Consider the following 25,802-nt stretch of genomic DNA (forward strand, 5'->3'; position numbering starts at 1 on the left):
TTAATGGAACGATCAATTTATATAATACAATTAGTTAACAGAGTCTCTTATTTTACTAACACATTTAAATACTTTTCTTCTATGGCTACATATATTTCAATTTATTTGGGAACCCAACTTCCACATGCTAATTAAACATAAGAAAGAAAAACTGTCTCTAAATTAATAAGAGTTTGTATGTTTTCATAGAAGATGGAAAAAAGAAAGAAAAAAAAATAGTGATGGAATAAGAAGGGATAAATGCCGCTTTGAGGGCTGTGCTAAATGGCCTGTTTTCCTTCCCTTTCGGTATCACCCATCTCTGCCGCCCCTGCAGGTGTCTCCCTACCTCAGCTGTCAGACCCCTCCAGACTCAGCTGTAGCTCTCTTCTCACTCTACTCTTCCCTACGTGGTCTCATTCTTAGCCAGTGGCTTTAATTATCACCCACATGATTTACATCCCCTGAAGGCTCATTTCTGAGTTCCAGATCAGTTGACTCAGCTGCTTCCTAAACAGGCCACTTTGATGATACTTTAAAGGCAAAATGATCCTTCTGAAGTGCTCCTTACCTCGGCAAATGGCAGCTTTGAATGGTCCTAACACAGATATACTCAGTACCTACCTGCTAAATGAATAAATTAATCAATCAACTAATGAAACCTGTTACACAAACCAAAATACCTAAGGGTCATCCTTGATGTGGCCTTCTTCCTCCATGATGAGTCAGGTTCCAAGTCCTGTCCACTTCACCTCCTAAATATTCCCCAAATCCATCCCATTCCCAAACTCCTCCTAGCCACTACTCTCTATGACACCAGTCTTTTCTGGATTACTATAATAGCCTCTTAACTACTGATCAGAAACAAGGAGATGTAGTACACAGTGAAGTTAAGCACTTAGTATCTATCAAATAATTTACTGAACTGATGAGGTTCGTCAAGAAAAGGGAAGATAATCTACATGTCAACTATATGCCAGGCACTAATCTAAACACCTCGTGTATGCTAACTGCCTCATTCAGTCTGCACACTGACCCATTTTCTAGAAGAAAGTCCACTGAGCATATGGCATCAGGCGGCCTCTCCTGGTCACAGCCTTTGCTTCGTTTGGTCCCAATAAGTGAGAATGATAATGAATATAAGGAAACGATGATGATGGTGATGACTACAACATATTGAGGACTTTTTCCAGACACTGGTCTAAGTACTTTGTATTCTTTCATTTAAGCCTACCACCCTTTTGCAAAGCAGGTGTGATTATTATCCCATTTTGCAGATGAGGAAACAAAGCTACACGAGACTTAAGTTAGGTGCTCAAGACAAAAACAAAAAAAACAACACACCAAGAAGTGGTACAGCTGTGATGCTGTGATTCCAGGATATGAAACTAGTTCTGTTTAAGAATTTACTAAACACCTGTTTAACTTATTGTAAGTTATTAGAACTGGTGAGGCTATACAGTTAGAAGAGACAGGGCCATCCCGGCCTTCAAGGGTCTTGCATTGAACTTGAAGAGCCTGTCTGCAGGATCCGAGCAGTTCTGTCATCCCACCTCCACCCAGTGGAGAGCAGAGTTCATAGAGAGAAGCCTCCTTCAACTCCAATCCCACCTCCTAAGGGTGCATTTAAGGACAGCCAACACTGCCCATCTCTTCTCTACCCGCACAGCTACCCAGTTTTCCTTGGATAAGGTACCAAAAGGAGATGCTTTAGTGTTTATACTAATACGATGACAAGACTATTTTTCTTAAAAAATCTTAAGTTAAAGCACTATGAATGGCATGCATACAAGTGTGTGTTTTTAAAGGTTTAATCAAGTACTCACAATTTTATAACCCCATCTGGGCACCTGGAGCAGAGCTGCTGGCTGCTCTTGTCTTGTTGATGTTGACTCTGACCCAGCTGAACGAATCTGCAAATTACAACGGGTAAGAAGTAAGCTAGAGACAAAACTACTTGCAATAAATTCGATAGATCACACAAAATGGACTGAGCGTTCAAATGACAACAGTGTGCTTACTGCAGAAAAGCACACAAGAGCACCCTATGTAACACAAGTCTTGACTCGTCAGTGGCTGCCTGATTTTAGAGTGGGTTTGTAAGAAGTAAATGAGGGTGGATTTCACTTAAAATGTACATCCGAGCCATAGATATAAGAATGACAAGAGATGTGTACTATAATGCGTTTCTATTTGCTTAAATGTTATTTAAAAAAACAAAACTAAACCAATGTTCTGAATCCAAACACATGATCTTTCAGGACCTCAATATCTGCGAGTGACTGTGGCAGGACTCATGGGGCAGCACGAGGAGAGGGGTTTGTGGTGAGACAAAAATGACGAGGACAGGGCAGGATCAGGCTAGGGATCCACCTCCTGAAGCAGGAACACCGCTGAGAACCCAGGATCTACACTGTTTCCTCAGGACCACAAGACTTGTCAAGCGTGCTCCAGTCACTCCAAAGAGTACTTTCAAGAGAGATGGGGAGGACTGAGGAGGCCACCTACTGAGCACCACTGTATACCACCCTTCCTTAGAAAGGCTGGGACAACACTAAGTCAGCCTTAACGCTAAGAGCCAGAAAGAATCACCCTGGGCCGCCCCAGCAGGGTAAGCGGGCCAGCCGCTGGTTCGCAAGAGCAGACCTGTCTGGGTGTAGCTGGCTTGCAGTTTTGCTATAATGTGCCCCGAGGAGGTTAGAGCGCAGGATTAAAGGGCTGATCCCCTTTTCAGCGTTCTACTATTTTAAATACTTTCTTTTGATGACTATAAACACTTCTTTTACATAGCTTACTTTTATCCAATGTTTTATCTTCACTAAGTGAAAATTATTGATGCTTTTTTTTGGGGGGCTGTCACATAATATCTAACATTTGTACAGAACTTTAAACTTACCAAATCACGCACACAATCATGTAGAATTAAAAAGAAAAAGGTTTGGTAGGGGTCTGAGGCTTTGAATTAGTAAGTAAATTTCTGGGTCTGGTCAAAAAAGCAAAGATATCAGAAAAGATGAGGGCAAAGGAAGGTGCAGAGAATAAAGCTCAGCAGTTAGAACAAAACTATAAAACTAAGAACTTGCCCTGGCCAGTTTGGCTCAGCGGTTGGGGTGTTGGCCTGCGGACCGGAGAGTCCCGGGTTCAGTTCCTGCGAAGGGCACGTACCTCGACTGCAGCTTGTTCCCGGCCCCGGTTGGGGTTGTGTGGATGGCGGCCAGTCTCTCTCACATCAATGTTTCTCTCTCCCTCTCTTCCTCCCTCTCTCTCTCTCTCCCCCGCTCTATCTAGAGATGAATGCAAAAAAAAAAAAAAAAAAAAACCCCACAAAAAAACAACTAAGATATCTTCATGAAGATGGTTGAGGGTCAACACAGGAAAACAGGCAGGAGAACAGGAAGTGGGAAGACAGGCTGCAGAGGCCAGTTCTCCCCACAGTGTTGTGTGGTAGCTCAGGCGGCAGCTGCGACAGGTAAGCCAGGCGAGCGCACCATCTTCACATGCACAAACTTTGGTGAATCGCCAACTGGCGGAGAACAGCAGTGGGGAGGGCTCCACACAATATAGGGCAGAACTACATGGGCTCTCGCCCTGCCCTTCAAGCTCTGCTCTCTGGATCAGAAGAAGCACGAAGAGGGCCCCAGGACCCAGCTGGGACAAGAGGGGGTTCCGATCTGTCCCTGAACGTCCTTGGCCAGCCCGTGGCACAGCTATCCACCCCCAGGTACTGATGGAGGGAGGCTTCCTCTGCCTACAGCAATGCCCATGGCAGATGGAGAGGAGAGACGGCCCTAGGAAGGGGAAGAGATGGTCAGGCCCTGTTTCTCCCCTTCCCCCAGGTCTGCATCATAAGCAGAGGCAGCTGATATTATCAAGAGAATAAAGAGAATGGCACAGTCTAAGACCAGAGATACCCAAGAAGCACAAGACAGGTCTCCTGGATAAGTCACTGAATGGCTCTTTCTGTGCTCTCAGCCTATAAAGAGGGATAATAACATCTTTTTGATCTACTACAGAGTTGTCTAAAGAACAAATAAAACACTCTGAAGTGTTATATTCCTCAAAGGAGGAGGTGTTGCTCTTCAGAATACCAAACACAGAATCTTATTCCAGATCATGGGTTCCTTCCTCCCTGCAGTCATCACTGTCCTACAGGACTTCCCTTGAGCCCTTCTTTGATGGTTTCTCGGGGGTGTTATGGCTGAACAAGGCTGTATCTCACTCCCCAAGAAGGGAGAACTAGAAGTGGGCCTCAGGGGCAATCTGAGCCCAAAAGACCGCAGGTGAAAGTCATGCCTGAAGCAAGAGACACTTTTTGCTTAATTAACGTGAGCCAACATTTCGGTCCTTGACATGTACACTCATGCAAAGTCATATTATTCAGTCACTAACCCCCGATAATACATTCTTCCAGCCTGTGTTCCCTACAAAGGCCCACTTTAACTGATACAGAGTTTAGCTACACTGTTGTGACAAGGGATGAATAAGCCACTGCAAGTCTTTGTGTCCAGGGATGAGGAGGGTGTGGCTGAGCTCTGGATGACTAAGCTGACTTCTGGTAAGACAGTGATGCAGTCATACCAGTGCTTTTGCAGACAAGAAATGATGTGCATTTTTATGTTACACATTATATAGCAGATCTTACGCATTTGAAGTAAAAAGCTGACAATATCCAGTACGACGAATTCTAAAAATGAAATGCCCTCCTTAAAAAAGAATGGAAGATCAGTGCTCACGTATGTTACAGAGTTTACATATGCCAAACTTATATGAATGAGGGTCTCTTTATAGAATTATCATAGCTCTATATTTAATAAACGCCTCTGCAATTGTGTTTTGATTGGAAATTCCTTTAGTGTCAGTTGTTTAGAAGCTAATGTTTGCCAGAGAAATTCACATCCATAGAAATATGTCATAGTTTCATGGAACTTTGTTTGAAGGGGCACTGTGCACACAGAGTTCATTTCTAGTTTGATAGAATTGTACTCAGTTTTCTATTATCCTTGACTTTTTAAGAGTTGTACTATAATGAAAATAGTTCTATCTTACTGTTAAAATCTAATTACTTATGCTTTAGGATTTTCCAAGACAGTCCTTTAGGTCCAGTAAATATGAATTTTGACATAATAACTGCTAATAAAATTATACTGAAACAGTGAAAAAAAATTAAATCTTCTCAATGCATGTATTAGGTTGGGGGGTTGTTTACAGTGGATCCATCGGTTTCTTGAGGATTTCTAGGTGAGAGATTTTTTTTTGAGAATCTCATATAATCTTCTTAAAAAACACACATATACACAAAATTATGTAAGTGATTTCAGGGAATGCCTTTCGGTGGATCTCTCCTTTCAGCTAATTCTGCCTAACAAAGATCTGTAACATTCTGAATTGGCATCCTTATATCATTGCTTTCTTTCTCCTCCGCAGACACCCTCCCGCCAGCAGCCCAGGGCCAAAGAGACTGCGAGGTCCTCGGTCGGCAATATCCTGGGTTTGTTTTGTACCTGATCTTGAGGATGTTACTGCAGAACTGTGTTTGTACTTCGGCTTATAACGCAGGCAGTGAAAATACATGTACACACCATAGATTTTTATCACTGAGAGGCACTGACAGTCCTTTACCTCCAAACATAAATTATTTCCAAAGTCTTTCTGAATTTGACTTTCGAAATGCTACCACTGTATTCCAGATAGTATTCATTTCCTTCTGTATTGACTACTTTAATTTTTTTAAGTTATACTAGATATGTTATTGTAATAATACATTTGCATTTTTTCCTCACTCTCTACCTGGAAATAGTTTACCTTGAATAAATGGAGAGATCTTCCTCTGAGAGGCCATCGAAGAGGTTGATTCCATACACCTCTTTCATCGGCTGGACCACATTCTGGGGTTTAAAAAAAAAAGGAAATCAGGAAGAGTTTTCAGACATCTAGCATATTAATTATTTCCAAAGGTGAAGAAAATGAACCTATTTTTCCACAAAGGGAATCATGTTTCTTCAATCTATTCATTAAACTTCTCAGTTAATGGTTTTTGTTTTTTAAATCTGATTTTATTTCCACTAAAAATAGTTTGTTTTAGGGTAAAAAAAAAAAAAAGTTAAATAATTGTTAGTTGCTTTTGTATAATACAGGAGCTAGCAAGCATTTCTGCAAAGGGCCATACAGTAAATATTTTAGGGTCATACGTAAAATATTTACTTTTCTACAGCTACTACTCAACTGCTTTCACCAGGCAAAAGCAGCCACAGACACATGTAAGCAAGTAGACAGGGCTGTGTGCCAAGAAAACAGACAGTGGGCGGGATGTGGCCAGTCGTCTGTAGTTTGCCAACTCCTGGGATAATGGATTCAGGTTTGTATTATCACATTTTATTTGTCATGTCGACCTCTAATAACTTCTGGCTATTTCTAGAAATCAAGTTTCCTCCAAAGCTAGATTTTCTTCTTTGGTTGTTTACTTCCCTTTTGTTTTCCCTTACTATACTGGTAATACCAAACTGAACAGGATGAGCCTCCCACCGGGGCTGTGCAGAGACTAAGGCCCAGGTCCAAACCTGCATCCCAACAGTGTCCTAGCAAAGGAATGAAGGAACCGCAAGTGGGTGAGCTGCTCAAGACAGGCAGGACTCTGAAGTCAGAAGGATTTCACTGTTATACATGGGAGCAAATACACCCATTTTATTTCAAAATGAAGTCCTTTTTATTTTGTCTGTCTATGCTAAATCTATTTATCTCCACAGTGCCTCAAACACCACACATTAGAATGGTGTGACCTTGTCTTGCCCTCAGCCTTCTAACTGAAAGTGGACCTTTAGAGATCATTCTCTAGAGCTTCCTGCTGGGCCACACGAGCTGCTCTCCCCGCACCTCAGTCACTTTGGCACTGTCTCCCGCATCGGTCATCTTCACTGGAGTGGAGCGCTGAGACACAGAGCCCTCGTCTTCCCGGTCGGTCCCAGAGTCATCCTCAGAGCTGCTGGACACAGCCTCCTCGCTGGGGGGCGGCGGGGCACTGGCGGCCGTTTTCCGCTGTAACACAGCTTCTTCTCTATTGCTTTTGTTTCTTAGAAAAGATAAATATGAAGGTGAAGCCTCTTTAACATTCAGCACTCACTGTGCATCACTCTGTCCCAAAGCCTTAGTCCTAGTGATGTCTAAGACAATGACTGTGAGAAACCAGTTTCTGAGTTCAAGTTGTACTAAATGGAAAGTCTTAATATTTTACCATGTACAAGCACAGGCCTTATATGAATTTCAACCCTGTTATAAATTCTGGAAGTAAACCAGTATGTGAGTGTCAGAAAAGTCTTCTGACCGACCACTGTGTCTTCCTTGGGTAGCTGAAATCAATACTTTCAAAATGTATGGTACAGTAACAGACTATATGTTTTGAGATACTACCAAAATTACCTATAACTTGTAAAAGCTTCAAGAGAAGGTCAAAAGCCAAATCCATGTATATTTTCTTCTCGCCTATGATTTTTTCAAAGTATCAGCTGATTATTTGGACCAGAATAATGAGCAACTGATGAACATGAACTAAATTTTAAAATGTATTGTGTTATTAGTAAGTAATTATATTTGCTAAACATCTCTTCTAACACTAGGGACTAGATTGGGGGGGCAGAAAAAAATGACACATAGAAGTATTTATTTTCATTTTAATTCTAAATTTAAGAGTAGTATAAATATTGTTTTTTAATTCACAAAATATTTTATAATAATATTTTGGCTTTTATGAAAAATGTTTAATATTTCACTCTTTGAAAAAATTATCTACAAGGGACCATAATATTCCATAAAATACCATAATATTCTGAAATGTTCTAGTAAAGGAAAATGCCATACCATGTGACTATGGGTTAGATATTATACAAAATAAATTAGTTTCTGACTTTCTGCAACTGAAAATTAAAGTTGATAGCATTTCTGTGCCATACACAAATTCAGCTGGTCGTTTATGTATTTGTCCCAGGAAGTCCTTGAATTCTACACTCCTGAGGAAATTCTTTCTTTTAAATTCCTTAGCATCTGGTCCAGGGCTTAACATGTAGCTATTTAAAGTAACTTATTTAAGCCATAGAAATGGTGTGTCTGGAAAATAGCAATATATATCCCATTGTATGAATCACATGGAGCTAAAATCCAATCAGGACCCCATGCACACTCCTAAATACAATTAGGATTTAGTATCTACAGTCTGGCCAGGGTTTCTGGTCAGAGCCTAGAAGAAGCCTTATCACGGGGATTATTCAGTTCACAGGCAGTAACAGAGATTCTTATGCTAGAACACAACACATTCTGCTCCAGTCTCTAAGCATGAAGATGTAAACTAGATTTGTCTTCTTCCCTGTTATTGGATATAATAAATTAACAGTCTTCCCCAAAACAGTGTCACAATAATACACAGAAAATCTATTAATCTCTCTGAGCATGTTTGCTTTAATGTTTCCTCAGGATGCAAACAAAAATAAATACTATGAATAAAACAAAAATAAATACTACAACTATCAATTTTTACTTAAATATTTTATGTTCAGAGAAACAGAGGATGTTGAGTTATTTATAGAACATGGCACATAACAACTGCTACCTGTCTTTATTCCATCTGTGATATTCCTAATTTAAAATAATAAAATGCACCATGTTGCTTAAATTCCCATAAATTCTACTTTCCATGTTGAATACTTTAGTGATCCCAGTGCTATAAATAAATTACCTGTATAGATGCAATAAATGGACTGTGCCCCCAACTATGTGACTTAAAGTTATTAGTTCTGGGTGGAAATTATATTGCAAGTGCTGTATTATTTTACATGAATCTTTAAAATTTCATTCTATATGCAAATCTTACCCCAATACTGATTTTCCAGTTTCATCTGGTTTACGCACAGTAAATGGACTTGGATCGATACCAATGGTCTTAGGCATAAAGTCACTGAAAAGGGGGGGAAAATTCCACATGAATCATTGTACATCCAGATAATATTAGCTTCATTTCAACTCACGTTTTTCTACTATTCCTTCTTAGCCCTTGGAGCTACATACAGAGATGGGGCAAAAGTAGGTTTACAGTTGTGAGTACACGAAACAGAGTTAATTCTTGTATTATTATTTATTAATTATTATATTGTTATTATAACTGTAAACCTACTTTTGCCCAACCCTGTATATTCTGAGTCAAATGTTCAAGGGAGCTTAGGTGATCAGGATCATAAAACCCCATGAATTAACAACACTGGGTAACTTCAATTTTATCAGTCTTCACTATAAATTTCCTTTATGATTATGAGGCCCAATGGTTATGAATTTAAGACTGTGTTCACTGGAACAGAGTTGATATCTGAATTACTGCTACGGGTACCTTCTGGTTATACATCATGATTAGTTTTCAGGTAAAATTAAACTCATAAATATGAATGACAAAACACTAAGCCACCCAGTTTTATAGACACTGTTTTTATTACACTATACCACCTAAGGAGGCTGACATAATGATCAAAAACACAGTGGAACTAATTAAATATCAACATCTACCTCATTAGGCTAAGGTTAATTCATGAAAACACTGTTGGAACACTTTAAACAGAAACTTTTAATTTACCACCTACTAAGAAGCTGAAGCTACTTCCTCACTATGCAAGGCTTACCTACCTATTACTGCTGAAGCCAGACCCAACTCCTCACTAGATACTAAAAAGGCAACAGTTACTGGCAAGGATACTGCTCCAAGTGTGATTCACTATTACATCTTTTTGAAGGAAAAGAAAGTAATATTGAATCTGATTCAAAATACCTCTTTTTAAACAGTCTGAAATGTTTTTGTTTTTTTTAATTTAAGTGGCTTAATTTCTCTTTCTTTTGAACATATACAGTTGATCATCATTATTCGTAGACTCCATATCTGAGAATTTGCTTACTCACTGAAATGTATTTGTAATTCCCAAATCAACCCTCATAACCCTCATACGCATGTGCAGAAAATGAAACATTAGAGTAACCTAACACTCATGTTCCCAGCTGAGGCAGAACCAGGTCACATCCTGCCTTCATACTGTTAACAAGTATCCTTTTCATAGTCTATTTAGTGCCATGTTTTTCACATTTTTGTGCTTTTTTTGTGTGATCTCACTGGCTAAAATGCACTCCAAACACAGTGCTGAAACTGTCTTGTATTTCTAAGCATAAGAAAGTTGTATGTCAGAGAGAAAATAAGTGTGCTATAATAGCTCCATCCAGGCATGAGTTATAATGCTACTGGCTGTATGTTCAATGCTAATGAACTGACAATATATATTAAATATGGTATCTTTAAACAGAAACACACAAAGCAAGGTTATGTACTGAATGGTTGAAGAAATGTGACCAGAGGCTTACAGGAACCTAACCCTATATTTCTTCTAGGAGCAAAGATTCAATGTTCTCTAATTTAGTGTCTGCAGGAACTTTATAGAATATAACTTCTGCAATTAAAAAAAAAAATCAACTGTGTATCTGTCTGTATACATACATGTAACATCACTCATACTTTGTTGAATTGAAAACTTCTGGAAATGACAATGACCGTATGGTTAAAACAGCTCAACTTTAACAAGATTAACTGAAAATCAAGCATGTAAAAATTCCAAATTTCCATCTAAAACGGGAGCAAAATGTAGAGTAATTTCTAGGAAACAAAACCATAAAATATATTTCTACGTGACATTAAGCTTATATCACATTTCAAGAAAATTTAAAATACAAAAATGCAAACTTTAGTATTAAACATGATAATCAAGAAGAAGTGATTTGCTCTGCCTGCTTTTCTTATTGTGATCTCATCCTTTTTCTCAGAGGCCCCACCAAAATTTAAAAGAGGCACAGAAAAATAAAGTATGTTCAAAGGTGGCAAATTAGTACGGAAAGTCTGAAAACAATGTCACACGAGTTATAAAAGAAAGAATGAAGGCTATTTACCTTGAAAAAATTAATTATGCTTCCCGAACTATCTGGAGAGCTATCAGACAGAAGAGGGACTAGATTTGCCCTATGAATCCCGAACTATCTGGAGAGCTATCAGACAGAAGAGGGACTAGATTTGCCCTATGCCTAATAAAAACTGTAATATAGCCCTGACCAGTGTGGCTCAGTGGCTAGAGTGTCAGCCTGCTCCACTAAAGGGTCTCAGGCTCAATTTCTGGTCAAGGGCATGTACCTGGTTTGCAGGTTTGATCTCCAGTTCCAGCTTGGGTGCATGTAGGAGGAAACCAATCAATATGTCTCTCTCACATCAATGTTTCTCTCTCTCTCTCTCTCTCTCTCCACCCCCTCTTCCTCTCTCTCAATGAAATAAATAAATGGAAGAAAATATCCTTGGGTGAGGATTAACCAAAAAAAATTGTAATATAATGATAGCCACCATTTAGCAGTCATCCATCTGTGTCTGGTACTATATTAGGCACTTGATATATGTATGAATATATATGTGTGGTGAAATGAAGAAACTGAGACTTAGATAAGTTAAATAATCTTCTTAAAGTAACACAAGTAGGCATTGGCTGGTCTAAGATTCATATCCCAACCTTTCTAGTACCAAAGACTATGCTTTTTCCCACTAATTATGTTAGCTCTCAATTTCGATGTTCACTTTTAAAAATTGAGTTTATTTCAAATGACAAATTAGGAGCAATGGGAGGAAAATTTCAGCTTATCAAAAGGTAGACACTAAATGCAGTTTTCTAACAACAGAGGGGACTGTCTCCTGAAGTAGCAGGCTCCCAATCACAGGAGGTATTCAGTGGCTGAACAACCACCTGCTAGCAGGCTTGTAAAATAGATTTCTGGTAAAATAAGACACATCTACATAATCTAGAAAAACTATAGTTCCCAAATCCTTACAGTATCAGAGTACTCACAACATACCGTGCTGAACTTGTCATGGCCAAGCAAAAGGTATCATCAAAACTACTCAGTTCATACGGTCGGAAGAACTCATTGTGGATGTCAATCTCTTCTTCGTGTTTGTGAAATTTCTTCACTATCAACTTCTTTAAGTTCTCAGCACAGATAACTAAGAGAGATATGGTCTGTTACTCTTGAAGTCTTTAGATGACATCTAGTGAACATCCCTGTAATAAACTGCGTTCCCAGAGTGCACGGAGCAAAGTCCCGCTCCACCTCTGGCACTGACACACCATGAAGAGACGAGATGCGGACACAGCCCGCACAATGCAAAGCTGAGTGGGACGAGGAGGCAGGAGAGTCTTTGGAGTCAGGGTGGGAGCAGGGAGTTGTTTTAGAAGTTAAATCACTCAGCTTTTTAAATTATTTTTTGCTCTTAAATAAATACCTTCTGCCTTCTATGTATAACTCATGTAGTTATTTCACTAAAATTTCCTTTATATTTCAAATTCTGTTTATGGTCAATTGTTAGACTGCTAAAGTCCTTTCCTCTGTTCCAGCACAACCAAATCGTCATAGCAATATGAGTTAAGACTTTACCCAGAATTTCAAGGTTACAAATGATTTTTAAAATCAGTGAATAATGGATTAAGAACTAAAAATCACGTTCGATCTTCTTACTTCATGGCCTTCATCACCCAAAGTTGGATGGTTGACCATGACTACATGAGTCCTCAACTACAGTGCTCCAGCTTGGCAACAGATCTTTCTCAGTACTCTCTCACAAACGGGCTCACCCAGAGTCAGGGAAGTCGATGAGAGCCAGGATTAAACTCTATTTAAAACTGGGCAATTATTTACATTTGGAAACATCATCCTAATGTACTGTACATTTGAGGGTATTCTTTTAATACAAAAATTTTCCTGCCTTTGTGACAAATTAATACAATTTAAACTTTAGTGACTAAAATATACTTTTATACACACAATTATACCTTTTTTAACTGCTTAGACACAGGAAAAGTTTTTATTTCTCCTTATGAATGGTCTTCATTTCCTCCCCATTCTCCCCAAATACCTAGAAATATAATCAGTACTAATTTCAAATGACAGAGTAATATATCTTCTAAGTATTTGAGGAACATACCTAAGAACTGTAAGACACAATACATTGGTCAACTTAAAAAGAAAAGAATTATAACACAATCCCTGACCTTTAAAAAGCTAAGATGTCACAATATCTTAGCTTATCTATTCTAACAGCAACACAGTACTGAGTGGCCATTCATTTCTTTCTAATAAAAAATTACATGCAAAGAATTTAATGCTTTGAGCTCATTTAGAAACAATTCCAAAATATGTTAGTATACAAACTAAAAGAGAAACAGTGTACCTACCTTCATCATAAGGCAATGGTAAATGTTTTATTATCTCTGGTGTCCACCAGTAAGTATAACTATAAAATTAAACAAACAAACAAAAAAAAAAAAGATAAGATGAACCAAATGTAAAAGTTGGTTTTCTACAATTTACTAGATAAAAAGGGATGTATGGTCTATAGTAAGATACTGCCTCATAGGGCAGTTAATTTCTTTTTTTAAAAAAACATGTTTATGCTGGTGGGAATGCAGACTGGTGCAGCCACTATGGAAAACACTATGGTGTTACCGCAACAAATTAAAAATTGAATTGCCATTTGACCCAGTGATCCCACTCCTAGAAATATACCCTAAGAAACCTGAAGCACCAATCAGAAAGAATATATGTACCCCCATGTACATAGCAGCACTATTTACAATAGCTAAGATCTAAAAACGGCCCAAGTGTACATCAGTGGACAAATGGATAAAAAAGCTGTGGTACTTATACACAATGGAGTACTATGCCGCTGTAAGAAAGAAAGATCTCTTATCCTTGGAGGGAACTAGAAAGTATTATGCTAAGTGAAACAATCCAAGCAGAGAAAGACAAGTATCACATGATCTCACTTATTTGTGGAATATAATGAACATAACAGTCTGAGGAATGGGGTAGTCCCAGAGACATGGAAGTGGGGTACAGACTGAAAATCCCCAGAAGAGGGGGTGGGGGGGATAGATAAACCACAGAACTTATATGCAAGTTTGCATGAACAATGGACATGGACAACAAAGCTGGGGACAGGGCGGGGAGGGAGGGTGAGGAGGGTGTCAATGGGGAGAAAAGGAAAAACATCTGTAACAAAAACCAATAAATAAAATAAATAATTTTATAAGTGATAACGCCCAAAGTTGGTAATGATAAAAGAAAGTGAGAATCTCATATATTGGGGATTAGAGAATTAAGTAATATAAGCTTTCAATAACAGTTTGACAATAACCACCAAAAGCTTTAAAATGGTTCATACATCAGTTCTCCTTCTGGAAATTAACCTAGTGGATTACTACTAAAGTAAGTGAGGATTTAATTTTAAGGTTGTTTATTAGAAATAAAAAACAATATAGAAAACAAATCTTATGTACCAAAAAGATGGTGACTGCTTTATATGTTCATATATTTATATTTCATATATTAATATTTTACATATATTATTTCACACATATATATTCATGTTTCACATAAAACTGCTAAAAACATAGTGGTGTACTTATAAACATAGGAAGGTGTTGATGTATTCAGTGAAACGAGATTATAAGATTACAGAGTATTTATTTTTGTATATTCTAGTATCTAGCAGAGTGCTTTCCAAAAAGTATACAATATATGTTTATTGAATGAATAGACGAATGTCACTCTTGTCATTTTAAATTGGATTACTGACCATTTGTGCACTGTGATACTCACCTAGGAGTAAATGTCATGTTACACAAATTCTTTTGCTAATTTTATTTTTGTTAACTTTTGGGTTATGTCTGAAATCTGTATACAGAGTTATTTTTGAAGTCACTTCCATATTTATTTATTCACATTCTCTCTACTGTATTGATGAAATATCTTTGGTTTTATCTCAATATAGTCTTTATACTTTTTAATGTATTCTATTTGCAAGTGAAATATTATTGTGGTAATCAATAAAGAAAATATTTAATTATTAAAAAAAAGAAAAAATCATGTTTGTGAAACTTTGGGCACAGTAAGTCTTCAACATGTTAATTCTCGTCCAAACCTCTTTCTTGTTTCAACTATGTCACAGATCTACAAAAATGCCACAAACATATCTGAGAGTCAAGATGCTCTGATGTACTTACTTTTATTTTATTTTATTTTTGTTAATCCTCACCTGAGGATATTTTTTCATTGATTTTTAGACAGAGTAGAAGAGAGGGAAGGTAGGGGGGGAGAGAAGAGAGAAAGAGAGAGAAGGGTGAGAGGGACACATCGATTGGCTATCTATCCCCTGTACAACCCTGACCGGGGCCGGAATTGAACCTGCAACCCAGATATGTGCCCTTGACCAGGAATCAAACCCATGACCCGTGGGCCAATGCTCTAACTGCTGAGCCAAACCAGGCAGGGCTGATGTACTTACTTTTAGATAATAAAAGATCTGGGTATACTCTGCCAGACTCTATGAGCTGCTGTTTACTCTCCCCAGGGACTGTGCCTGCATTATTCTGCCACCAGTAAGAAGCAGGGCCTTGACCCAAGTCCCACATCCAGGATTCTCTTGCACGTAGTTATCTGAGAACTAGATTACTTTTTCTACTCTGCTCTGTGTATATGGGTCTGTGCGTATAGTTAACTGAAAGAGTGGAGCAAAGTCGTTAAGTGAATGGACAGCCCTAAACAACAAGTTCCCTCAGAAACTAGTATAAACTATGTTAATCTCTAATTGCAAGTATTCACTACTTGATCATAGGGGCCAGACAGAGTAAGGTAGGCAATTTCAATAATCTGGATTTTTGCTAGAACACTCATCTGTTATGAGCAGAGAATCAGAAAAAAACCCTGAACTGCCTCAGACCAATGAATTTAATTCTAAATCAAATTCTAATGAAATAGATATTTATGAGAGCTAGGAAGGGGAATGATGTGAAATGGTACATCAAAATTTTTTCAAAAGGTGAGAAAAAAGACCCTATTGCCAAAAATGCTAAAAAAATATAATTTTAAATTAATGAAAGTCTTTCTAAAAATAAAGTGCTGACATTAAAATTCTGAATAATCCCAATAATGAAGAATGGGGGAGTATTTAAATGAAACAGGCAACATAAAGAACTCCCTTAGAGATGGCAAGCGGAATACATAACCAATGATGATGAAAAAAGGAACATGAAGCCTAATGAACTGTGTGTGGAGGGGGGGGGTCACCGGATTTGGGGGGGGGGCTATAATAACAGGAAAGGTTCCTAAGATTCTGCTTGAGACTGAAGTTGTACTTTAGAGCAGTACTTCTCAAAATTCAGCACACACGTGAATCATTTTGAGATCTTGTCAAAAGGCAGATTCTGACTTTTGTGGGGCCTGAGATTCTGCATTAAGACAGGCTCCCGGGTGGTGTCAAAGGGGCTGCTCCTCAGACTGCTTTTTGAATAGTAAGCTTTATAGCATGAAAAGAATAGAAAAGGGATAAGTCTGCTGCTTTCAGACTTATTAGCCTTTCAACATTTATTAAGCATCTGCTGTGTGTCAAGTACGGCTCTGTGTGTTAGAAATGCCACGTTGAAAATAATGACAGAGAGTACAGCTACTTAATTCCAATACTGTATTTATCTTTACCAGCCATGGTAAGTTTTATGCTGATAAAAGAAAAACCTAAGATAAGGGGGAACTATACACAGCCTAAGGGACAGAAGAAAGCAACAGAGCATCTCTAAAAGCATTCAAGTGTCTTGGCACAGTTGAGATCAATACTATTTTAAGGAACAGTAAAGAGTGGAACTTACACTGGAAATGGGCAAAAGTAGTCTTGATGCTCAGAGGCAAGAGGGTGATCTATTCCAAAAGCTATACATCACTGAGTGTGATGTCAATCCCAGCAAGATAATAGACTCAGGTATTCACTACAGATGTGTTGTGAGTAACCTAAAGATGACCAGTGATTTCTATGAACCCACATATATTCACTGAAACGAGACACACCAGGCTAATCTCACTTTCTTTTCTGGTAGGAGAATAAGGCTATCAGATCAGGGGAATGAAAAAGACATGGACTAACTGTTTAACAGGTGTGTGTGTGTGTGTAAGAGAGAGAGATAAGTTCTATTTTGTGATGAGCTAACTTTGGCAGAAGAGGAAAGTAGAGAAAGTACCAGGTAGTATACAAAGAATTTTGCTCACAATTATGTTACTTAGAAAAAAGTAAACATTATTAAAAATGTGTTTTAACTCTGAAGGAACCATGTGGAGAAAAAGAATTATGAGAATTGTATTAGTGATTTGAGACCAGGCCATAAGTTTTTTAAAAATATTACTAAACTGTGTCCCTAAGCAAAACAAAGCAACTTAATACTTTTTTAAAAGTCTAACTACTGAGAGTAGTTCTCAGCAGCAAAGAGGTCCTGGAGAAATATCTGCCCTGGGGAAGACGAGCTGAGATGGGTGGAGGATGAAGAACGTCTGAGAGGACTAAACCTAGGACGGGAATCATTACCTCCACCAACAGTACATTTACTCAGAGAAGGAGCACCTGCGCCAGGACAGATATCTGCTTTGGGACCAGGGATCAGAGGATGAAGACGCATTTTGGTGCAACCCCTTCCTTTGCATACAGTTCCTAATAAGTAAACATCTTTTCTCTTTTTCATTCCTTAGTATTAAAAGTGCTCAATTCCACTGGCACACAGTGGATTCTTTAATTCCCCTAACTAACTTGAGAGTCCTCTGAAAGAACGTACATGGACTTGGGCAAAGCAATCGATACTTGTGAACAAGATAGAGAAATGTGGGCAGAATGACAGTATAATTAAGTAATGACAATATGGTAAGTTACAGCTGTTTAAATAATTCCCTCCAAAAATTATGAAACAATTTTAAGGGGGGAGAAGTGGTCTGGTGGTATCCCACAAGGGTCTGCTAGCTACCCTATTCTACTGAACATTTTTCATCATGGACTTGTATTAGGATCATGATGACCCAGCTGATTAAATCTGAAGAAGCTACAAAAGCACTAGGTGCGTAATTAATAAAAAGGATACACATTTAAATACCTTTTTGGAAGCAAGCAGAGCATATATGAACATGACAAGAATGGTACAGATAAGGCATAGCAGTAGGACATGTTAAAAAGACGTAGGAATAGTAATAGGAAGCTCAGAGAGTTAACAATGCGACGGCATTGCTGAAAACAGCTGATGTACTCTAATACTTAATGATAACAACAAACTATCCAGGACAAAGAGAGGAGTGGTCCTAGTGGCCCCACAATAGTTGGCACAAATCAGACCAAACTCCACTATCGGACTTAGGTCTGGGTACCACTGTTTAAAAAATGTTGACACTGACTAGAATACACACAGAAAAGCATTCTGAACACTAATGATGCTTGGAACCCCAATATAGAGAAGGAACAGCTGAAAAGGGTGGGGCTATTTTACTTGGAGATGATGAGATTTTGAGAATGTGTGAACTTGTCTTCAAATATTTAAAAGACTATCAACTGGGTGAGGAAATCATGTTCTTAAGGTCTCAGTGGGTTGAACAAAGATTAGTAGGTCAAGTTACAGAGAAGCAGATCTCAGCATGATATGAGAAAGAACTGTGTAGGTCCACTGTCCACAAAAAACTGCCTCCTCAACCAGACTCATCCTGGTTGACGAACCAGGACCAGCCAAGCACAAACCCAGTGACCTCTTCCTGGGAAGATACAGAGGGAACTCACATATCAGAGAGAGAATGGAGCCAGGAAACCTCTCAACAGAGCCAATAAAATAGTTAATGCTTAATATATATCTAAGAACTCTTGGTGACATTATAAGCACTGGTTCAATAAATAGGATCTTAGATGATATATGACATAGTAATCTAATTGAGAACAAAGCTTCAATTAGAGGTTAATGTGAGATTTTGAGTAACAGTAGTAAGTTACCTACTGACTACTTTAGCCTATTTGATTATTTCTAAAAAAAAAAAAAAAAAAAAGAAGTATCTCATTTTCAAAATAATATGAAATCTGAGTTTACATAGTAGGAAGAAAAAATACCTTCTTGTTGTTGGTAAAAGCCGCATGGTGTTTTTATGATGCAAATAAAAATCTGTTGGGAGTTCCCAGAGATGAGGTTTTCCTTCAGTGGGATGGAAAACTCCCAGGAAGAGATTAATGGAATCCTGTCTATCAGCATCTAAAAAGCAAAAATATATATTTCAGAAATTCCATTGCTGACATATACAACTCAGAGAATATTTTCTCATGAAGATATGGGAACAACTGTAATTTCACAGAATATACCTTTGAAAATAATAGTATATATACTTCAAAAATCATATACACAGCCCTGGCCGGTTTGGCTCAGCGGTTAGAGCGTCGGCCTGTGGTCCGGAGAGACCTAGGTTTGGTTCCCGTTAAGGGCATGTACCTCGGTTGCAGTTTGTCCCCGGCCCTGGTTGGTCGTGCGGGTGGCAGCCACTCGATGTGTCCCTTTCACATCGATGTTTCTCTCTCTCTCCCTCCTGCTCTGTCTGAACAAAGAATGAAAAAGTGTCCTCAGGTGAGGATAAAAAAAAAAAAAATCATATACACAAACAAAATCTAACAAGTCACCAAGATTTGGAGCAGAATTCAAAACTGCTTCAAAATGTTTCCTTTTTATTCCATACCTCTCATAATATAGAGGATAGTGCATATGAACTGCTTCTTGAATTGTCAGACTCTTAAAAATCTTAAGCACTGCCACAATATCATAGTGATTTTAAGTAATTTTATTTATTTATTTATTTATTTATTTATTTATTTATTTATTTATTTATTTAATACTTACCCGAGGACATTTTTCCATTTTTTGTTCAGACAGAGCGGTAGGGGGAGAGAGAGAGAGAGAGAAACATCGATGTGAAAGGGACACATCGAGTGGAAACTGCAACAGAGGTACGTGCCCTTAGCAGGAACCAAACCCAGGTCTCTCTGGACCGCAGGCCAACACTCTAACCGCTGAGCTGAACTGGCCAGGGCTAAGTAATTTTATTTTTAAGAATAAAACATATTCTCACCATTTGTTGGTGTTCTTAAAACAAATACATCTCCACTTTATTGCAAAGATAATCAGAGACATTAGAGACATAAAATAACCCAATTACTATCCATATTCTGTTGTACAACTTGAACAAGTTGGTTTTGCATAGTTTCTACTTTTAATCCTTAGAAATGTCTTCTCCATTTCTTTGTTTTTAATCCTCACCAGAGGACATTTTTCCATTTTTTTGTTCAGAAAGAGTGGAAGGAAGAGAGGAAGAGAGAGAAACATTGATGTGAAAGGGACACATCGCGTGGCTGCCACCCGCACGACCCAACCAGGGCCAGGGACAAACTGCAACCGAGGCACATGCCCTTAGCGGGAACCGAACCCGGGTCCCTTGGGACTGTAGGCTGACGTTCTAACCGCTGAGCCAAACTAGCCAGGGCTCTTTTCCATTTCTTTAGCAAAGAATATATTTACAACATTTTCTGTCCTCCCCGCCCCAGCTATGGACCTGGCCCATTCCTTTTGTGTTAGATAATGAAGACAGAACAGGCACACAGATAACCACCTCGTTCTAACTATTCAACCACTCCAAAATCACTGACTACATATATATGTATATATTGTATTTCCTCTTAAGTTTATAGGTAAATCTTGGTAAAAATGATGATAAGCACTGAAGTGGCCTCATGAACCACCCTCTCAGTCTGCACTGTCTTCTCCCTAGCATCCTTCATTCTTTCCCTTCATTTCCTCCTTTCCATTCTTGTCTCAGAGCCCTGTGTATTCAAATTTGGGGCAGACATCCACAGTGTAAGTCACCTCTTTCTAAAAATGAGTACAGAACCCAAAAGAAAGCACAGTAGTAATGAGTGCTTTTGAAATAAGATAACATTATCATAAAATCAATTTTCTTCCAACAGCAATTGTGAACACAGACATATCTGAAATTAGCAACACTGTTTTCATTGGGCTATTTGGTCATTTCAGTAAAAGCAATAAATGAAATATGGTCCATCAAACATGTATTTTCACAGGAAGCATTCCATTAAAACAGCACTTACCTTTCAGGCTAACATTAATATATAAAGGCATGTGTTTATATGATGAATATCTTTGGGGGCTTTTTGTCATTTGCTGGGAGAAAACATCAAATATTAAATGATGCAGGCATTATCACACCCTCTTCACACAATACGAAAGTAAACATATGGTTTTCACAGTAATTACATTCTTTATGCTTCTGGAATAGCTTTAATCACCCTTATTAATTCATCTATGTGATACCTCAAAATACCTCAATTGTATCTAGAGAAGCTTTCCATTTTTGCAGCTGTGTTTTCAAGGAATTTCTTTCATCCTTTAAACCTAATGGTAGCTTCAATTTTAAGCAAATATGATAAAGCGCAGGATGTGAGAAAAATAACCAAATAAAGGATATTCTTTCAAAGGCTCACAATGAAGACTTCTTGAATGCACTGCTGTGGTTTTGTTTTTTTTAACTTAAAATATCTCTGTGGAGTTTATGGTTACTTACTAAGCTTGGACTATCATGCCAGCTCTCGTGAACCCGAGGATCTTTTCCTGGCTAATTTTGACTGAAAGTAAGACAATCACTCTCAGAAAGACAGTAGTACTTTGGATATGGACAAGAGGTTCTCTGTAGGAAAAAATGATTCTCTATTTTTGTACTCAATTGTGCTTTAAAGGAAAAGAGAATATGTACCACTTAATCTCCATTCATACAGCTAAACATTAACCCATTTTATTATGTACTACATTTAAATGGACCAGGTGTGAATATAACAATTCTTTTTAATTGGCCAAAAACTTTATTTTGGAACTAAAGTATCCATTATTAATATATGATATTAATATTAAAGTTTGTGATAAAGTGGTCTCTGAAATCAGTAATAGAAAGAAACATTATTCGACTGCGATAAAAGCTGCTGAAAGGTTGAGTAAAATAAAGACAAAAAAAGTGAGCACTGGGATTAGGCACTGTGGAGATTGCTGGTGGTTTTGATAAGCACAGTTTCAGTGTCATGATAAGGCACATGCCCAGTGAAGCCGTTGAAGTAAAACAGAACATGAGAGGAAACAGGCATGTAGATGACTCTTTCCAGAGGTTGTGCTTATGCAGAGAAATATGACGTGTGATCACGGATAGAAGGAAAGGTTAGATGGAAAACATTAAGGTGTGCTTTTATGCTAATGAAAAGAGGCAGTAAAGAGGGAGAAACTGATGATGTACAGTAACAAGCATATAATTACAGGGACTGCAGGAAGGAATGGGATTCAGAGCACAGTGGACGGGTTGGCCTAAGATGATGGGACAGGGATACTCCAACACTGTAATACAATACAATGTAGACGCTATGGGTGCAGATAAAGACAGGCTCTGCATGTGGTGATAAGATGAAGATGGAGTTCACAATGACTTATTTTCTCAGCAATGTATAAAGCAAGGTCATCAGCTGAAACTGGGGTGCTGTGGATTTAGGTAGAGAAGACAGGCATGAAATGGTCATTTTGGAGGGTGGAAGAATGGACATACCAGAGAAATGTGTGTCCATCAAGCTGTATTGAGTGTCCTTTGGAGAAAGAAGTGCAGTTTAAACTAAGAGTAATAAGTTACAGTTTTTTCTCTTGCCAAGTTTAATTGTAGGAGAGATGAACAGTTCATTTTTAATCAGTTATTAATGCTATTTAAAATGTTATTAAAGCAACATTTTTTGAATTGTTTTCTTTCTGCTATAGCCACACAGCTTATTCACCCTAAACCTGCCTAAGAGGGATGCCCTTAGAAAGCTAACTCACTATTCTTTTTTTAAATTAAAAAAATTGTTTTTAATTTAAATTTTTTATTGTTGACACTATTGCAGATGTCCCCCATTCCCCCACCTTTGCCCACCTCCATCCAGCCCCTGACCTCCTCTCTTAGCTCTCCCCACACTATTGTCTGTGTCCACGGGCTATGCATATGTTCTTTAGCTAATCCCTTCACCTTCAATTATCCAGTCTTCCCCACCTCCCTTCCCTCTGACATTTGTCAGTCTATTCCATGTATCCATGCCTCTGGACCTATTTTGTTCATCAGTCTAGTTTGTTCATTAGATCCCACATATTAGTGAGATCATATAGTATCTGTCTTTCTCTAGCTTATTTCGCTTAGCATAATACTCTCCTCGCTCAGCAGGTTCATCCATGCTGTCACAAAGGGTAAGAGTTCCTTCTTTTTTACAGCCATGTAGCATTCCATGGTGTAAATGCACCACAGTTTTTCTTTTTTTTATCCTCACCTAAAGAAATTTTTCCATTTATCTGCAGATAGACTGTGAGGGAGGGAGAGAGAGAAAATCGATGTAAGATACATTGATTGGCTGCCTCTTGCACGACCTTGACCAGGGCTGGGTACAAACTGCAACCCAGGTACTTGGCCAGCATCAAACCCGGGACTCTTTGGTCCAAGGATCAACGTTCTAACCACTGAGCCAAACAACCAGGGTGTACCACAGCTTTTTTATCCACTCATCTACTGATAAGTACTTGGGCTGTTTCCAGATCTTGGTGATTATAAATAGTGCTACTATGAACATAAGGGTACGTATATTATTTCTGATTGCTGTTTTGAGATTCTTAGAATATATACCCAGAAGTGGGATCACTGGATTAAAAGGCAGTTCCATTAATTTTTTTAGGAAACTCCATATTTTTCATAGTGGCTGCACCATTCGAAATTCCCACCAACACTGCACTAGGGTTCCCTTTTCTCCACATCCTCACCAGCACTTGTTTGTTGATTTATTGACAGTAGCCATTCTGTCAGGTGTAAGGTGTTACCTTATTATAGTTTTGATTTGCATCTCCCTGATGATTATTGACCTTGTGCATTTTTTCATATGTCTACTGGCCATCTGCATGTCCTGTTGAAAGAAGTGTCTATTCAGGTTCTTTGCCCATTTTTAATTGGATTGTCTGTCTTCCTGGTTTTGAGTTGTATTAGTTCTTTATATATTTTGGAAATTGACTCTTTATCAGATGAATCATTGGCAAATATATTCTCCATGTGGTGGGTTTCCTTTTTATTTTGTTGATGGTTTCTTTAGCTGTGCAGAAACTTTTAGTTTGATGTAGTCCCACTTGTTTATTTATTTTTTCCTGTGTTTCCCTTGACCATAAAGGTGTGGGTTGATTTCTGGGCTCTCTGTTCTGTTCCACTGATCTATATGTCTGTTCTTGTGTCAGTACTAGGCTCTTTTGAGTACAATGGCTTTGTGGTATAGTTTGATTTCTAGTATTGTGATCCCTCCAACTTTGTTCTTCTTTCTCGAAATTGCTGAAGCTATTCAGGGTCTTTTTTTTGTTTGTTTCATATAAATTTTTGGAATATTTGTTCTACATCTGTAAAATATGCCATTGGCATTTTAATAGGAATTGCATTGGATAGTATGGCCATTTTAATTCTTCCATCTATGAACATGGTATATGCTTCCACTTATTTCCATCTTCCTCTATTTCTTTCTTCAATGTCCAAAAGTTTTCTAATCATAGGTCTTTTACCTCCTTAGTTAAGTTTATTCCAAGATATCTTTTTTGTTGCTGTTGTTGCAATAGTAAATAAGATTGTTTCTTTAGTTTCTCTTTCTGAAAGTTTGTTATTGGAGTATAAAAAATGCCACCAATTTCTGAATATTAACTTTGTATTCTACTTTGCTGAATTCATTTAATAGATCTAGTAGAAGTTTTTTTTGGTAGTGGTCTTTAGGGTTTTCTATGTACAATATCATATTATCTGTGAGTAATGACAGTTTTACTTCTTCTTTTTCAATTTGGATGCCTTTTATTTCTTCTTCTTATCTGATCACTGTGGCTAGGACTTCCAGCACTATGTTGAATAAGAGTGGTGAAAGCAGACATCCCTGTCTTGTTCCTGATCTTAAGAGAAACACTTTCAGTTTTATTGGGTTTTTTAATCCTCACCCGAGGACATTTTTGCATTTATCTTCAGATAGAGTGGGAGGGAGGGAGGAAGAGAGTCAGAGAAACATCAACGTAAGAGAGGCACATCAAGTGGTTGCTACCCACATGACCCTAACTGGGACCAGGGACAAACTGCAACTGAGGTATGTGCCCTTAATGGGAACCAAACCTGGGAATCTCTGGTCCGCAGGCTGATGCTCTAACCACTCAGCCAAACCGATCACGGCAAAACACTTTCAGCTTTGCCCACTGCGTATGTTATATTGGTTGTAAGGTTTTCATATATGGCCTTTATTATGTTGAGGTATGTTCTATTATCTCTTGCTGCCTTTAAGATTTTTTGTCTTTCGCCTTTGCCATTTTAATTATGATTTGTCTTGGTGTGGGTCTCTTTGGATTCATCTTGAATGGGACTCTCTGTGCTTCCTTAAGTTCTGTGACTTTTTCCTTCACTAGTTAGGGAAGTTTTCTGTCATTATTTATTCAGAGAGGTTTTCTATCCTTCGGACACTTTCTTCTCCTGGTACCCCTTGAATGTGGATATTATTATGTTTCATATTTTTCCAAAGTTCCCTTAAACTATCTTTGTTTTCTGTGGGGACTTTTAAAAATTTTTTCTTTTTGTTGCTCTAATTGGGTATTGTTTTTTTTTTTACTTGTCTTCCAAATCACTGATTCAGTCCTCTGCTTTATCCAGCCTACTTTTAACTCCTTCCAGTGTATTCTTGATGTCAGATGTGGTTTCTTTGTATTTTTTCATACTGATGTAGTTCCCATTAAGTTCTGTGTAGTTTTCACTAAGTTCCTTGAACATCCTTATAATCATCACTCTGAACTCTACTTCTAATAAATTGCTTGTCTCTG

The 25,802-nt window shown here is 38.1% G+C and overlaps 1 protein-coding gene across 5 annotated transcripts in view; it reads right to left on the bottom strand.

Annotated features, from left to right (window-relative positions):
• The window catches only part of FIG4 (FIG4 phosphoinositide 5-phosphatase), a 118,104-nt gene that overhangs the window by 34,349 nt on the left and 57,953 nt on the right, over positions 1-25,802 (bottom strand). For all 5 annotated transcript variants that reach the window (XM_036248238.1, XM_036248236.1, XM_036248237.1 and 2 more), the window contains 7 exons: positions 18,983-19,121; positions 13,260-13,318; positions 11,884-12,031; positions 8,837-8,920; positions 6,850-7,045; positions 5,782-5,864; positions 1,806-1,892 (listed from right to left, as the gene is read on the bottom strand). In XM_036248238.1, coding sequence (XP_036104131.1) covers positions 1,806-1,892; positions 5,782-5,864; positions 6,850-7,045; positions 8,837-8,920; positions 11,884-12,031; positions 13,260-13,318; positions 18,983-19,121 — 796 coding nt within the window. The remainder of the gene's footprint in view (positions 1-1,805; positions 1,893-5,781; positions 5,865-6,849; positions 7,046-8,836; positions 8,921-11,883; positions 12,032-13,259; positions 13,319-18,982; positions 19,122-25,802) is intronic.

This window comes from Molossus molossus, unplaced genomic scaffold (assembly GCF_014108415.1).
Source record: "Molossus molossus isolate mMolMol1 unplaced genomic scaffold, mMolMol1.p scaffold_m16_p_8, whole genome shotgun sequence".
Lineage (NCBI taxonomy): Eukaryota > Metazoa > Chordata > Mammalia > Chiroptera > Molossidae > Molossus > Molossus molossus.